Raw genomic sequence first — 17,793 nt, 5'->3', positions numbered from 1 at the left:
CAAGTTTGACGGGACAATAAACGATATTAACGTAAAAAAGGGAGTTATTGCTGTATTGGATATCATATTAGTGAGAGTTCAATGTATATAATATTAATTCTTATTTTTTAAATATTATATTGTGGAAAACTAAATACATTTAAAGTTTTTCAGAAACTTCAAAATGAGATTGACAATTGAGGTTGCTTTTTGAAGGTTTCTTCTCCAAAAAGCTTTTTAGCAAAGAATGTGATTATTTTATAACTATTGCGAATATGTAACAGTCATTTAATACTCTAAGCCAGGGATGAGCAACACGTGGCCCGCGGGGTGTTTGCGGCCCGCCAAGCATTTCTAAAATTGATTTGATTTTATCGACAAATACGGCAGTAAAGGCTAGTTTTGTTGTCAGACAAATACTGGCAAAAAAAATGAAACCCTTTGCGGATGGAGAGATGATAAAAGAATGTCTGTCTGCTGTTGCAGAAATAGCATTTCCTGATGAAATAAATATTATTTCAAACATTAGTTTATCAAGATTCACCATTGCAAGGAGAATTGAAGACTTGTCCGAGAACATAGCAACAATGCTTCGTGAACGCATTGCAAAATTCGAATACTGCTCTTTGGTAATTGATGAGAGTTGCGATATTAGCAATACAGCACAACTGGCTATTTTTTTACGTGGTATTGACTCCAAATTTAATATTACCGAAGAATTGTGTTCACTGATTCCAATGCAATGGACTACAACCGGCTAAGACCTGTACGATGAACGAAAGTCTGTGTTGGAAAATTTTTCAATTTCATTAGAAAAGATTATTGGTATATCGACCGACAGAGCACGAGCAATGTCAAGCATGAAGGTAGGAGTATCAGGAAGGTTATTTCAAGACATTAAGAAGGTCACAGGAAGGAAAATATTCGTTAACCACTGTATAATTCACCAGGAAAGTTTGTGTGCGAAAAGATTGAGTTTGCCAAAGGTCACAGTACCAATAATTTAACTAATTAATTTTATAAAGTCGCGCGCAAGAATTTAAAGAATTCCTGAAACATTTAGAAATTGAATATGGCGACGTGGTTTTTAATACCGAAGAACGTTGGCTTAGTAGAGGTGCAATGCTAAAAAGAGTATACAACTTAAAAAGCGAAATATAATTGTTCGTGGATATGAAGGGATATGCCTTTCTTTATTTTGTTAATAAAGAATGGATGAGAGATTCGATTATCGACATGACTCAGCATCTCAATGATCTTAATGGGGAACTTCAAGGCAAAAGACAGTTTATTCACAATTTGTATGATAAAATTCAGGGCTTTGAGCGCAAATTAAAATTTTGGAAACAGCATCTTTTGCAGAATAATGTGTCTCACTTTCCACATTTAGAAAAAGAAAATGTTACCACTTCTAAAAAATACGCACAATATATAGACATTTTAATCAACGAATTTCAATTACGATTCCAAATGTTCAAAGCTGAGAAGACAGCGGTTTCCATGAAAATGTTTTCCTCGCCATTTAATATCGATGTGGATATAGTTCCTGAAGACTTTCAAATGGAAGTGATTGATAAGCAGAATAATACCGATTTAAAAAATGTATTTTTCTCAGTAAACATCGAAATTTTTATAAATCGTGATTCCAGAGAAATTTCCGCTTGTGCCGAAAAATTTAAAGCAAATGAAGTCTCTGTTCAGAAATACGCATGTTTACAAACAATTATTTTCAACCATGAAATTAATCAAGAATGATCACCGATCAAGACTGAGTGATCAAACTGAGTTGCGTACGTGTAGCTACTTCATCAATTCCGGCTGATATTGATCAGCTTGTATCGAAAAAACAGTGCCAAATTTCTCATTAAAAGTTTCAAGTAAATTCGTTTTATTGTTCTTTTCTTGTTTGTTTTTTATTTTGCATTAAAATTTGTTTATGAAATCTTTACTTTTTTTTAAATTTATATTTTAATTCTAATGTTTATTATAAATAAAGTTTTGTAAATTATTAATAAGTGTTACTTTATGTGCGGCCTGCGAAAAAATTTTAAAATTTCAATTGCCCAAAATTTCAATTGTTGATTAAAAAGGTTGCTCACCCCTGCTCTAAGCATTAAGCCTTCTGACTAAAATCTCTTTTAAGAATATTTAAATTATTTAAAATGATTTTCAGTCACTCACATTTTTCAGTAAAACAGCATATATAGTATGGAATAAAAAAATTACTTCAAGTTTAAAAAGAAACTCACGCTGTGAATTTTCTTTTGCGAAAGGCCTTAAAATACAACCCTAAATAGTTTATTTAGGGTTGTTTTATGACTACTTTTTATAGACTACTTTTAAGTGTAACCTGTGTTACTTTTGTGTAAACACAAGTGTATAACATTACTTACAGGATCGAGGCTGTTTTCCTTCAGTAATGGTATAGCAGGCTGGTCTCTGCATAATTTTATTCTAATCACATTATCTTTGTGACCCCAGCTCACTAATGCAGCAGACATGATGTAAGTGGCACTTGATACATTGGATCCTTAAGAATAAATTTTGTAATAATATAAATTATGTTAAAATAATAAATTTCATCAAACTTATTTATAGTTTTAACTATGATTGAAAGGAAATAGAAATATTTTATTTTTTATTTAAAAAAACTTAAGGATATCTTTTATTCATATAAAGCATTTCTAATTATTGATATATTACAGATTGTCTTGTTTTTACTAAAATTCTAATAATGAAACACATGTATGCCTTACTACTTATTTTATTTTTTGGAGAAAAAAAACTGATTTTTCTTTCAAAAAGGCACAAATAGGTTATTTAAAGTAAGAATAGCAAATAAAAGAAAGTACCTGGATTTTTTCTGTGATTCAAAATAAGGCAGATATTTTCACCTAAACCAAATATGTAATTGGCAAGAAGAGGCAAGAGGTTGCATAATACTACTTTCTGTTTTCTACACCACACAAGACTTGGGGCTGCAGTAGATGGTGAACCCACATAGTTGCCCCAATGCAAACCATTCACTGTGTCAACAACCTCCTGAAATACATTCATAAGCATGCAAACTTACAACAGAAATATTTCATACAAATTTTTCTTCAAAAGAAAAAAAAAAATCTCGACACAGCAAAAGTTTCCTTTTTCCTTAGGTAACTTGCTCTAGGTTTCAAATCTATGCAATTAGAAATATGAACATTTGGTAGCTGCTCAGGGGCTTTTCAATTATTATATAATTTAAATTCTACATTACATATTTTTAAAATCAAATATTACATAATTTACACAAATATTGCATATTTTTTGTGACAAAGGGGTAGAAGTTTTTTTTCTCCCCACTGATTTACTTGTTCTAGGTTTCAACTCTATGCAATTACAAATATGAACGTTTGGTAGCTGCTCAGGGGCTATTCAATTATTACTTAATTTAAATTCAATATTACATATTTTTAAAATTAAATAATATGTAATTAAATATTACATAGTTAAAATTAAGTATTACATGATTAAAATTAAATATAATACATAATTTACATAATATTAATATTATGTTAATAATTACATAAAAAATACATAATTCTGTTTTAAACAAAGTTGCATCGTTTACTTAAACTTAATCCTTAAGTCAGATTATAGTAGAAATACCTTTTTCTACCATAGCCGGTCAATTGACCGGACTTTATGTTTCTTGATTGAATATATGAAATATGGATGTTAGGAAGGAAATAAACAACAAAAACTTAATTATAATTAAACAAAATTGTATATTGCCAATTTTTATGTATTAGAAACAGAAAGAATTTTCAATTAATCGCTCAATGCATTTTTTTACATATACAGGGTGTTTCCGTTGTACATTTTCAGCAAACATATTTCTTCTATAATTATTAGTATTTCTATAACTCTTATAATTATGAGAATAATTAGGTTTGAATAATTAGGTAAGAAGAATAATCAGGCAATAAGTTGTTCTCCCTGTCAAGTGACCAGTTGCGGTAGAAATAGGTATACAAGTATTATTCGAAACAAACAAAATACAAAAAAAAAAAATAATAACAAAATATTAATTGTACATAATTATTAGAAAAAGTCATAACGATAAGATGATAAGAGCATAAGAGATGCAAAAGTTCTTTAATGGTCATATGGTATGTTTAGTGTTAGTTAACTTAAAACCAACTTATAGCAATAATGCTTATTTTTTTACCAAAATTCACATTCTAGTAATCGAAAAAAAGTAAACAAATATTTGAAAAAAGTTCACCATTGGCTCAGCAATTTCATTTGACACACTGAAAGCTGAAAACGGTATAGAGACCATAGGATGAGGACTGGTGAACAGCTGTTTAGGCATTTGGCCTAATGTTTTTATCATCACTTGAACAGCCTGCTTCGTAATTGGATCCTTCCATTGGTTGATGTCAAGGCCATAATATGTCTGTCAGGAAAAGGAACATTAATATCTGTTACAAAATTGTTAATAAAATAAAATTTCATATGAATACATACCTGCCAACACTGGAGAAATAAAATAACGGAGATTTTACTAGCGACATTTTTCAGGCTACGAGTNTGTTTTTATCATCACTTGAACAGCCTGCTTCGTAATTGGATCTTTCCATTGGTTGATGTCAAGGCCATAATATGTCTGTCAGGAAAAGGAACATTAATATCTGTTACAAAATTGTTAATAAAATAACAGAGATTTTACTAGCGACTTTTTTTTAGGCTACGAGTAATGTTTTGATACATCATGTAAGTCAAAAAGAGAAACACAAAATTGGAAATAATATAAGCACCTACATTTAGTGAAGCAAAAAATATGTATAGAAATCTTAATCTAAAAAAGATTTTTTTAAACTATTATTTATAATTATATGCTCAACGTACTGCAGTATTGGCAGTAGCACCATCTGTTGAGGAATAAGAGAAGTATTTTTGCCATCAACGGATATTTTATCGCCATTTTTCTTTTAAAAAAAATTCTTCAACAAATAAGGAGAAATATCATAATATGTAGGTAAACAGGAGATAGTCGTAAAATACAAGAGTCTTCGTTAAAAAACTTGGAGGACTTGGCAGGTACGTAAATATGCAATAACGTGATGAAATTTCAACCAGTTTGTGCTCATAATCCATTTTTACGGACATTTCTAAAATTAATCAAAGACACACACACAAAAAAAAATTCACGGATTAGTTTAGTTTATTCTATTGGGTTGTTCAGAAAGTAATTTCGTTTTTTCGACAGAGGATTTAAATGCATTTTTTTGAACCCAACTTCACACTTAAGCCGCATTATCATTATATGTTTTGAGAGCTGATTTAGCAAGGTTTGTGTGTGAAAAAGTTCAATTAATTCTATGCAGTAGCTTTTGGTTGGTGTCCTTTTAACACATTCACTGCCACTAAAAATGATATTTCCATCCTCTGAAGCCGGATGACAAAACAGGGTTTTAATGGTATAAATGTTCCTTATTTTACTAGGAAAACCAGAAAAACGAAGAAGCATTTTATTTTCCTGTTTAGAGAGCGTATTTTTTCTGACGCTCTGGAGCGTCAGTGGCACACAGACTCAACTTGTCATTGTGAGTACCACTAACGCTCCAGCGCCTCTGATCAATATTCTCAGAAATTACTGTCATATTGCATAAAATAGCAGCTTAAAAGAAATAAAACAGAATACCATTCAAGTATATGTAGTTCAAGTATATGTATATCAAGTTATGAAACAATACTGAAAATATTTACAAATAATAAGCACAATATACAGATATTGGCAGTCACGCACATAAAAAAATTCAAACAAAAATTTTGAAAACCAACCACAAAAAATAAAAAAATAATGCTTCACTAATGTGCCGAAACAACCTCTCCGTTCAACTCCCAAAGTAACACTAAACACAGAGCATATAACTTATCATAGTCGATCGCCGCACTAGCGCCTCGTCGGCATACCAGGAGGTGCCGCTCTGACACGCTAGTGCGTCGGTGGCAGCGAACGGGATAAATATGGAAAGCAATAAGCAGCATATTTGTCATATTTTACTTTTTTACTATAGAAAAGGTAAAAATGCTGTTCATAACAGAAAGAAATTAACCGACGTGTATGGAGGAGATGTGTTGACAGCACGCCAGTGCCAGAACTGGTTTGCAAAATTTCGATCAGGCAATTTTGACGTCGAAGATGCACCACGTTTTGGAAGGCTGGTTGAAGCTGATAAAGGCATTAGTTGATGCAAATCGGCGAATAACAGCACGTGAGATTGGTGAGAGGTTAAATTTATCGAATTCAACAGTTTGTGGCCACTTGAAAGGCCTGAATTTAATCTCGAAGCTCGATATATGGGTTCCCCATGTTCTCACAGAGAGAAATTTGTGTCGTTGAGTTGATGCCTGTAAATCGCTTATCGAAAGTCACACGAAGATGATCTATTTTTTAAATGCATCATTACTGGGATGAAAAATGGGTTGGCTATAACAATGTCAAATGCAAGAGATCATGGAGCAAAAAAGATGAACCGGCTCAAAGCATTTTGAAAGTATACAATAAAAAAAAGGTGATGCTGTCTGTTTGGTGGGATTTTAAAGGAATAAGTTTTTTTTGGGAGCTTCTACCGGGTAACACAACAATTAATTCAGAAGTCTACTGTCGCCAGCTGGACAAACTGAATGATGCACTTCAACAGAAAAGGCCAGAATTAATCAACAGAAAAGGTATAATGTTCCAACAAGATAATGTGAGACCTCATACAAGTTTGTTCACTCGCCAAAAGCTTTTACAGATTTAATGGGATACACTACCACACCCACCATATTCTCCAGATCTGGCGCTTTTGGATTATTATTTTTTCCGGTCACTGCGAAAGTTTTCGGACTGCAAAATCTTTACTTCAAATGAAGAGGTCAAAAATCACCTGGATCAGTTTCTTGCCAGCGAAAATCAAAAATTTTATGAGCGTAGAATCACGCTACTTCACCAGAAAAATGGCAAAAGGAGTTGGAATAGAATGGCCAATATATAATTTAATAAAATATTTATTCACTATACGAAAATTGTCTTTCATTCCCCCCCCCCTCCCAAAAAAAAAACGAGATTACTTTCCGAACAACCCAATACTTTAATCATGCAAAAAACATATAAATCTGAGAAGAAGATAAGCTCCCGTAGGACTGAGTACCACTAACAAGAAGAATTGTCGGAAAAGCAGCCTCAGGTATCACTACTAAATTTGTTATATTTTTGTCACTGGTGACCTTAGGAAATTGTAAGGGATTTGAAGATTAATACAGAAAATTATTTAGAAAAATCCAAGAACTTGTGACTTAAAGCAAATAAAGAAAGTAGAAAAAATTAGGATATTGGGTAAAGGACACATACATAATTAGTTTATTTTTCGAATTTTACGTTTAAAACACAAAACGTTTAATGATTTTTAAAGAAAAATTGTAGGAAATTGCACTTAAAATTATTTAATAATTTTTTAAAAAAATCTCAAAAATCAATTTTATTTTTATAAACTTCAGACGTACCTAAAGAATATAGGCACCTGAGCCTCAGTAGCCCCTCCTTTTACAACAAAATTAGAAGGTTCAAGAGAAAAATCTAGTAATGTTAAATTGCATAAACACAAATTTTGCTATTAATTGTGCAACAGTCTTTCAATTCACTGAAAAATTTTTGAGATTAAGCAAAATTTGCAAGTAGTCAAATTAATATTAAGGGATCAAAACTTTGAACCACTCTCCTGACCAAACTATTGAAATTATATTTCCCAGATTGCTGCTACCCTGTTTTTTGAGGGTAGAAAATCCAAATCCATCGAGAAAAAAAGGGTATGTTTATTCTGATTTCCATAGCAGTCATTTTGATCGCAAATGTTCATTCCAGGTAAATTGTCAGTTTATGTGCTCTTTATACATTGAAATATTCATTGGTATACTATATTAAAATATTTAATGCTTTTAAAGATCGCTAAAAGTTACGAAAGTCAAGTAAGCTGGAAAGTCAAGTAAGATTAAGCTTCCTTGAGGATTTAGCACATCTTGAAGTTGGTTTGCAGTCCAAATGAATACTTTAATTGTCCTAGTGTTAAATATTGTCTGCATTAATGAATTAATTAGCATATTTGAGGTCACCCCCTTGAACCATTAAGAGAGTTTCAGTACGTGAAAATCTAATCATTAAAACAAAAGTTATTCAGGGTGTCCCGTTATTTTTTTTATGCATGGTACATTGTTTGATATCAAAATTTCCTTACAAAAAATCTGTCACATAAAATAATAATCTTTCTTTTTACATATTTTTTCATATAGTGGCTATTCGCTTATTCAATTCACTTAAAATGTGAATTCAGGCAGTTACTTGTTAGTTCCACAGGGTGCACAGCCAAATCTTCAAACAAAAAATAAGCACATTTTAAACACTCAAAAATATTTTTAAGCACTATATACATTAACAAAATACAAAATAATTTTCAAAGACTTAACATGATAAAATTACTAGTTTCTGAGAAAGAACTCTTTTATTGATTACATTAGCCATTAAAAAATGATCAAGAGATTTTTCGGTTCAATATCAGAGGGTGGAAAATGAAGCTTGAAATTGAGAATATTTAGCAAAATGCAGCAGAGTGCCACATGAGAGTGCAAGAATCTCACCGAACCCAGCTCAATAGAAGCACAAGCGGACTGGCAAGTATTTCATCAAACATGTAAAATGATTGGCACTTTTATATGCTACGGAATGCCGAAATGCATTGTGTTTGAATGATTTGTGAAAACGTTGAATAGAACAATGCGAAAACCTTGTTTTTGCGTAATACGTGGTGAAAATCGACGTGATAAAAGAAAACAAAAATCTTATTTTCGAAAAGGGAAAATAAAGCAGTTTTTAAAAACACCCAATAAAAAAGCACCTTCAAGGGCTTTTAAAAAACGAAAACAAGCACTTTTTAAAAAAGCTACAAAATATATAAGGTCACTTATGGGATAGAAATAGCAATCATTAAAACACTACTTACAGCTGGATGAAATACATTAATAGCACTGAATGCAGCTTCACCGGTCTGTTTACAGCCAAATACCAGATCAATCCAGTTGTGAATGCTCCTCGTTACATTTTCAGATTCCAAAACCTGTCTGTGTATAAGGACAAAAAGACGTGGATTCTGTTTGCACCACGGAGGAAGGAGCACATCATTTACACGAATACCAGACTGGCGAACACCAAAGTCAAAATCTACGTAATCAGAAATATGTTTTACCTTGAAATATGCATAATTGAAAGTATTAAAATAATGCCAGCAAGATATTAAAAAACACACATTAAAATGAAATTGCAAATTATATAAAAATACTGCAATTTATTTCTAAATTATTACCAGTTTTTACCAGTAATTATTTGCAACTTCAGGGTGCGTAGCCAAATTTTTCAACAAAAAATAAGCACTTTTTGAGCACTTAAAAATTATTTTCAATCACTTTCCAAAAAAATAAATTCATAATTAGGACCTGTGCAGTAACAATTTTTTTCTTCTTCTCTATAGTTTAAAGTTCTTAATTTAAAAGCATAAAATCATTAAAATTTAGAAATATTTTCAGAAACTTTACTTAATCGTGATAAAATAACTAGTTTCTGATAAATATGGTAGAGAAAATTGAGAAAATCATGCATTTTTTGTAAGTTAGAAAGACAATGGACACAGCAAAGAAAAAATCTCTTTTTAAAACATAGAAAATTAAGCTCTTTTTACAAATTCCAAATTAAAAAAGCACCTTTATAGATCTTTAAAAAACGTAAATCAAAAATAAGCACCTTCAAGCACTTTCTAAAAATGCTTCACACCCTGTTATTCGCAACTTACAGGTAAAAAAAAAAGGCTTTGAAAATTAGAGAATACAGCGTGTATGATGGATTATTTTGATACATAGTGAGAATTATGTTACAATAGTGCCACATTAAATAATTTAACCCAAACACAACTGAATTGTTTGTATGTGACTGTGCCTCAATCACAAAAATGCACTAGTCAGGTATTCAATGTAAATTCAAATATTAGGGAGAGAAAAAATATGTTTTTAAGAGCTAATTTCTCTTAGATTGAAAAAATAATAATTGTACAGAAAGTAACAAACAGAATATCTTACCATTTTTATTACATAAGAATTCTGGTAAAAAGAAAAATTCAGGTATGAGTTCTTTAACATCACTGGTAGAATCTTTAGTCACTAACTGCCATGAAGTTTCGATGGAGTGAAAAGTACGATCAGGTATGTCGAAATTATTATCTGAAATAATTCATAGAACATAACTTAAAATGACAGTTCAAACAACGTTTTTGTTTGTACACACAATGTCTCTGTCACTTTAAATTAGTAATTGTTATAATTAAAAGTATCTTAAAAGAGAGATATTAATGCTAGGGAAGTTTGTTGCAGAAAGCTCGAAAAAATTCTGCCAAAAGGATTAGTGATAAATCTTTCCATTTTTTTTCAAAAATTAGTCAAAATTCTAAAGAACAGTTTGATAGAATTCAACATAAAAATCAACATTTTAATAGTTACCCTGGTACTTGATAAAGCTGTAAGTAAATGGTAATATCCTTATTAGGAAATGAAGCACAGTTCCACTGTTACTGTAGTGGGAGCCATAATGATATGGACCTGATATGGGTAGTTCAAACTCAGTTGAAGATGAACAACTTGCTTGTTCTTTCAGCAGCTGAAATAAAAACATACTTGTAGTTACCACTACACAAATACAATTCCAATTCACTAGTATATAAGACATGTTAACTCGTTTAGATGATGAATCAACTCCATTCATCGAATTATATCACAGATATAATTCTGGTGGGAGGTACTGTAGTGTGTCTACCTACCACTACAAAAAGACATGTTAAATCGATCTTATGTTGAGGTACCTTTTCATAGATGAGAGTTGACATTGTTGATAATTACTCTCTCCACATACTTATTAAAAATAGACACTTTGCACATTTCAAATTAATATTTACCCAGTGTGCATAGCCAAATCTTTCAACTAAAAATAAGCACTTTTTAAGCACTCAAATAATATTTATTTGCTTTTCAACACCAAAACTAATTTATGTACATAAAATCAGATGTTTATGAGTCAATTAGACCTTTAACTGGATTCACTTTGCTTAATTGTTGCAACATAATACATGTAATTTTTTAAGGTTAGCTTTTTTCCCACCTACTATATAGCAGGGATGAGAGTAGTTAGAAAGTGAAAAAGAGGAAATCCAAGAATAAATATATGATCCCAATGTCTAATTTCTAAAACAAGTATAAATAGAAAAATCGATGTTTGATATTACAACTACATAAACAAATTATGAGATTGAGTTTTAAACACTCGAGAATACAAATCGCTACATAGGGTTTCAGAAACGCGTAAATATCAATCGCAATATCAGATTTTTAAATCTCAAAAATAAGAATCGCAATGTACAATATATAAATCGCACTAATGAGAATCGCAATGTTTGACATTAAAATCGCGTGAATAAGAACTGAGATATTAGCAGATTCTGGACTTGGGATTAAAGGCTTGTTTGTATTGTTTTTGTTTAGCCATAATAATTAGAAATTTACAAGATAAATTAATCAATGACCAAATAAATATTTTCACCCCAAATCCACCACTATTTTTTTTTTTTTAATATTTCTTTTGGTTTTGAAGCAGCAAACAGGAAGCAGTGACGTTTGAATTATGAAAATATGAGCTATCTGGCGGGTGGTAATAAATACGGAAAATCTTATTTTCCGCGTGTAAAGGTGGAGAAAATAGGTAAAATAAGAAAAAATGTGGAAGAATTGGCAGCTACATAGTTTGAATTTTTCTGCTTATCTTTCGAAATCAGAATTAAATATAATCTGATTTCAATGACTGAATTTTCAGAAAAGCTGAATATTTATGAAAAAAATGAAACTTTTAGAGAATCAGAGTTTTTGATAAAGAGGCTGAAATTTGAGAGATAAAAGCGAAAAAGTATCATCCCTGATATAGTAATTTATTATGCCCTTCATTTTCTAACAAATATCTGACTTAGATATTTTTATGCTTAAATACCAATCAGACTATTTTGTCTGATTGGAAGTGGCTACCAATCAAACTATTTTGAGCAATATAAAAGAAACATTAATATTGCCCAAAATAGTGAACATGTTTAAACAATAATATTATAAAACAATCTTAATTATGAAATTGTAAATTAAAATAAAATTTTAAAATGATTAAAACATTACTTCGTATGTATCCATGTAAAATTTTTCTCTATACTTATGCTGAACGGCAACAGGCTTCTCTAGATTTCTAAAAATGAAAGATATTTGATCAGGAAATCTAAAAAAGGTAACTGAAAGCGTGCTGTAAAGGTAAATAAACTGAATAATATTAGCAAAATATTTGCACCAACTCACATACGATGAAATCTGAAAAAAGTTTAGACAATACAAACATTTATTTTATTAATTGATTTTAGATTATTATTTAATAGAAAGTACAAAGAGGTGTTAATAAGCTTGACTAGAAATCAAAGGTTGACATACTTAAAGACGGAACATACTAATGAGCTAAATGGATATAAAGCCAAATATAACGTTTTTGTTATCAAATCTTTAACATGCAATATATATTTTTTTAATATTTTGCCATATTCTTGCTCGTAATTTTTTTATTATTTTTTATTAATTAATATCTTCTTTTAGACCAAACTACTCCTTAAAAGGGGGTAATATGATGCTGCCCTAAAATGCATGAGTTTTTTTAATATCTTACAGATTTTTTACGGGTAATAGAGGGAGGGAGAAATAAGTTTATTATTATTTTTAACAATCAGAAAAACTCCTGATTTGTTTTCAATTGATTTATGCTTTTTAACTCTTGAAATCTGATAAAAAAGGGAAAAATAAAAAGAAATTTACACCACTGAAAACACAGATTTTTCTTAATTGTATATTTATTACTTTTAGATATTTAATAAATTTTAAAGGGAAAAAGAGTCTTTTAAATTTAGCAATACAAAAATAAAATACTTCCTCAGGGTGCATAGTCAAATCTATCAGCAAAAAATAAGCACCTTTAAAGCACCATGTGCATTAACAAAATTCAAAGTTATTTTCAGACTTTACATGATCATGATAAAATGACTATTTTTCAACAAAGAACACTTTTCTTGATTATATAAGCCACCATAAAAAGATTAAGATATTTTTTAGTTCGATTTCAGAAGATAGAAAAGGAAGACTGAAATGGAGAATATCTTGCAAAATGCAGAGCTCCACATGAGATCAAGAATCCCACCGAACCCAGCTCAGTAGACACACATGCGGCCTCGCAAGTATTACATCAAACATGTAAAATCATTGGCGCTTTCATACGCTATGGATCGACGGTAAGCCGAAATAGATTGTGGTTGAATGAATTGTGAAAACGTTGAGTAGAACAATGCGAAATACATACATTTTGCATAATATGTGACGAGAATCGACATTCAATAAAAATCTAAGTTTCAAAAAGGGAAAATTAAGTACTTTTTAAAAACACTCAATGAAAAAAGCACCTTTCAGGGTTTTTTTTTATGAAAAAAACAAGCACCTATAAGCATTTTTTAAAAACGCTATGCACCATGTTCTTTATCTTTTAAACCCTAACATCTACTACAGGGGTTGTAAATAATTTCATAACCTTTTTTAATATTATTATTGAATTAAAACATTAAAGAAGAGATTTATGATTGATTGAAGGATTCATCATAAAATTACCTATACACTGAAGGATTGCACAAGTCCAGATATGAGCTGCCATAGTCAGATAACACAAAAGGAAATACAGGATACTGCATAAGGTCATTAAAAGAACGTCCAGACAGTTTATTTAATTGGGTGAGGTATTCAAAATTGGTGAGAGCCCTCTCTCTCCATAACTGAGTCAGAATGGATACGTCAACATTAGATTTACAAGGCAGGTCATGACTTTCCAATTGTTTCCAAATGTGATGATATTCCTGAAACACAACAATTATAAATCAGAAAAAAATCTTAATTTCTAATACTTAATAGTCATTTTTTATAGAAATTAAATAAAGAGATGAGAATTAATAAAACTTAAAAGCACTCGGAAAAGTTTATAGCATTAACTCTAGATTTCATACTACAGGGTGCATAGCAAAATCTTTCAACAAAAAATAAGCACCTTTTAAGTACTTTTTAAGAACTCAAAGAGTTTTTTTAAGTACTATATACATTAACAAAATTGGGTCGGCTGTTCAATAACAAATATAAGAGCCGTGCGTGGAGAGTTAAAAAAAATTATATCATTTATGGACAGCTACTAACCCAGTATAGACCATAGATAATCTCAGGGGTGATTGTGACACAAAGTGAAAAACCCTGAAAATTTTATGTGCAAAAACTCGATAGCAAGATATAAATTTATATACTATTCATATTAAATTCTTTTGAACAAAGATTTACATTCTTTGATCCAGATTTAGTTCTTACAAGAATTGCGACATTTGGATTTAAACTCGTGTAAACATTAATCATGATATTGGATTGAGGAACGTGAAATTACAAATCGCAATATTGGATTTCTGAATCACATAAATACAAATTGCGATGTATGATTTTTAGATCCTTTGAATACAAATTGCGACATTGGGTTTTAAAATTGCATGAAAGCGAACCGTGATATTGATTTCAAAAACATGCAAATTGCGATGTTGGATTTTTAAATCACGTGAATACGAATCGAGATGCACAATTTTTAAATCGAGTGAACATGGAGGGTGATATTAGCGGATTCCAGCGTAGTTTTAAATATAAAAAACGACCAAGAAACAATAAATAAAATAAATCACAACAACGTAAGAGCCTCATGTACGAAAACGTCTAAACACGATTTAGTGAAGGTTTAAAAATTTAAATTGTAAAACTAATTCTTATTTCGAGTTTTAGATTGCGCCAAAAATATCGGAGGATTATAAATTTTGATTTGAGGAATTCTGTGAAAAAATCACATGCTGTGCTCCTAGAACTAAAGGAATGTTACAAACAACCCAGAATTCCAGGGTACACTAGGAATACAATCAGCACTGTAATCTGTAAAGCACAGCAGCTAGGACCAAAAAAACATATGAACATACATGAATTGAAATGAACATGTGCTTAATAACATACCTTTTCTGATTCAAAAGCTATTAGATAAGTTAGCCCATTAGTCAAAAATATTTCAAATGCATTATTTTGAAGTTCATATCGTCGTGGAACTATTTCTTTGATAGTCTCAAAGGGCCAACTTTCAGATATTTGGCTTATTTTACCCTACAAAGAAGCAAACTTTTGTTACCATATAAAAACAAAAACAGCATTTAAAAATACTATTTTTAATCAAAAAGTGAATTTCACATAAAATAAAGAAAATGGACAAGCAAATGTAATAACAAAATATATAAATGGACTTACATAAGAAGATGTTTCCTCCCCAATAAGATGAATATGATAAGCACCTACATAAGGAAAAAATTGTCAATTAGCTCTTAATAATTCTCAAAATATTCCTTTCATTAAATAATTGACTTTAAATGAAGATTTAGACAGTTAAAAACACTAAAATTCAATAGTTTTTCAATAACAGACAAATCACATGAGTTTTCAAATCCAAAACATGGGTGGTTTCTTTTTGGGTGGAACTTACCTAAGCGAACATACAATATTTAACTTGGTTGGACCTACTTAGGAGATAAATAATTTTTCAACAAAAAATAAGCACCTTTCAAGCATTTTTCAAGCACTCAAAGAATATTTTCAAGCACTCAAAGAATATTTTAAAGCACTTATTCAAGCAAAATATTATAATAAAACAGGGATGGTAAAATTTTTGAAAATTGATGGTTTTAACAATCATGTAAAAAAAAAGCCTCTTGACATACATAGTTTTCGGCAATTGTCAAAAACCCAAAATTTCGGCATAAGGATAATTATTAGCTATTATAAATGTGATGTATTTTTAAATTAACATACACGCAAAATTATAAGTGTTCCATGAATTATGTTCTTGAATTATTTTAACATTAAACTCTTTGTTTCGAAAATAACAGACAAAAACCCAAATTTTGGTGTATAAAATATTAGATAATTATAAATAAAAATCATCGATTGATGCTCAGATGTATAGACTAGAATGTTAACCTACTAAACTATTATAACAAATAAAGTAACACGTAATTAGGAAATTTATTCTAATAACTGTACTAAATATTGATAGCAACTTAATTAAATCCTTGAATTGATTAAGTTACTAACTCACTCAAACAAACATTTATATTTTTTTGTAAATTATAAATACTTGCACATAAGTAATATAATAACAAACATTAAGAATTAAAAAAAAAATATTTTTCTGATAAGTTGAGATCAGACAATTATTGGCAACCACTTTAGTTTTACTTAATGTAAAAAAATCTGTCTAAATTGCAGCATAAAATATTTAAAATCAACATTAAGATTGATAATAATTAAAAACTCATAGTTATTACTTGTAATATATTAAGAGTACCATGTTTTTAGAAAAATCAATTGACAATTGAATTATTTTAGCTATATTTTTTATAATGATACATAATAATAAATTTTAATTATAGTATATAATGCAAGCATTGTGCATGATTTAATGTCTAATAAATTTTCCCCAACTTTAGTAAAGAAACTTCACCAAGGTTTTTGACAGTTTTTGTCTGATTTTTACACTTTTCAACAGGCTTTTGATGTGTCAAGTCAAAAACCAGTTTTGACATCCAAATCACAACCCTGTAATTAGGATATGCGCCAGAAATAAAATTTTTCCAGACTTAACATGATCATGATAAAATAACTAGCTTTTGACAAAGAACTCTTTCTTGATTAGATTAGCCATTATAAAAATAATTAATACATAATTTCAAAGATATTCAATATTGAGTGGCTCATTCCATCTTTCAATTAATAATTACTTTATTTAATTATGCAAAAAAAATTAATTCAAAATTTTAATAAATTTAGCTATTATTTAAAAAGTTTACTGAGTGCATCTTTTAGATTTAAATAAAAGTTATTGATAAAAGTATATTCAATAAAACATTAACAAGATTACTATTATTGATCATGCCGAATTTATAAAGATGTGTTGAGAATTAAACAAACTAAGAAAACTCTAATAAAAATACATATTACAAATGTAAATTAGTGAATGGCCCCTAAAAAGTTAATTATTATTGTTACTTTGGTTTAGACTTTTTTCAATGAAATGATTAAAAAAACAATTAAAATGATTTTGAAATTTAAATACAATGAGTATTGAAGCTAAATATTTTGCCAGAAGTAAATTATTACATCGTCCCTAAATTCATAATCTATATATATATTTCTCTTACACGGCGATAAAAAAAAGCCTCATTACAACTCCCCGAATGGCAACGCTAGAAAATCAACCAATGATTGCAGCTAAAAATGTCACATGCCAAAGTTAGTTTAGGTGGCTCAACTAATAGCGCTTCTAAAAACGGAAACTGAAATAACCAGAGTGTAAAATAGTATGTGCTTATGCGCGTCGTATTTTTTGTTAAATAATTTATTTATTATATATCAGTTTATAGATGGTAGCGAGAAGAGTTTCTAGGTTGCTATGGTGACTAATTAGAATGTAAATTTTTTTTTGAGTGAGTGTGAGATTTGTTTTTTGGAACTGCGATGCTGTAATTTTATTGTTTAGTTAATAAATCTTCCCTTAAACATTTGAAGAAAAAT

At 29.9% G+C, this 17,793-nt stretch overlaps 1 protein-coding gene across 1 annotated transcript in view; it reads right to left on the bottom strand.

The window, feature by feature from the left end:
- The window catches only part of LOC107449939 (lysosomal-trafficking regulator mauve), a gene marked incomplete at its 5' end in the record, with an annotated part of 117,999 nt that overhangs the window by 11,518 nt on the left and 88,688 nt on the right, over positions 1-17,793 (bottom strand). Inside the window, 10 exons of the mRNA XM_071177156.1 lie at positions 2,373-2,509; positions 2,832-3,021; positions 4,244-4,417; positions 9,003-9,220; positions 10,129-10,269; positions 10,546-10,702; positions 12,256-12,322; positions 13,774-14,015; positions 15,190-15,333; positions 15,475-15,518. Of these exons, the coding sequence (XP_071033257.1) occupies positions 2,373-2,509; positions 2,832-3,021; positions 4,244-4,417; positions 9,003-9,220; positions 10,129-10,269; positions 10,546-10,702; positions 12,256-12,322; positions 13,774-14,015; positions 15,190-15,333; positions 15,475-15,518 (1,514 nt within the window). The remainder of the gene's footprint in view (positions 1-2,372; positions 2,510-2,831; positions 3,022-4,243; positions 4,418-9,002; positions 9,221-10,128; positions 10,270-10,545; positions 10,703-12,255; positions 12,323-13,773; positions 14,016-15,189; positions 15,334-15,474; positions 15,519-17,793) is intronic.

The sequence above is a fragment of the Parasteatoda tepidariorum genome, chromosome 1 (genome assembly GCF_043381705.1).
Source record: "Parasteatoda tepidariorum isolate YZ-2023 chromosome 1, CAS_Ptep_4.0, whole genome shotgun sequence".
Lineage (NCBI taxonomy): Eukaryota > Metazoa > Arthropoda > Arachnida > Araneae > Theridiidae > Parasteatoda > Parasteatoda tepidariorum.
Note: the sequence above shows the minus strand (reverse complement) of the source record. Positions and strands in the feature narration are given on the sequence as shown.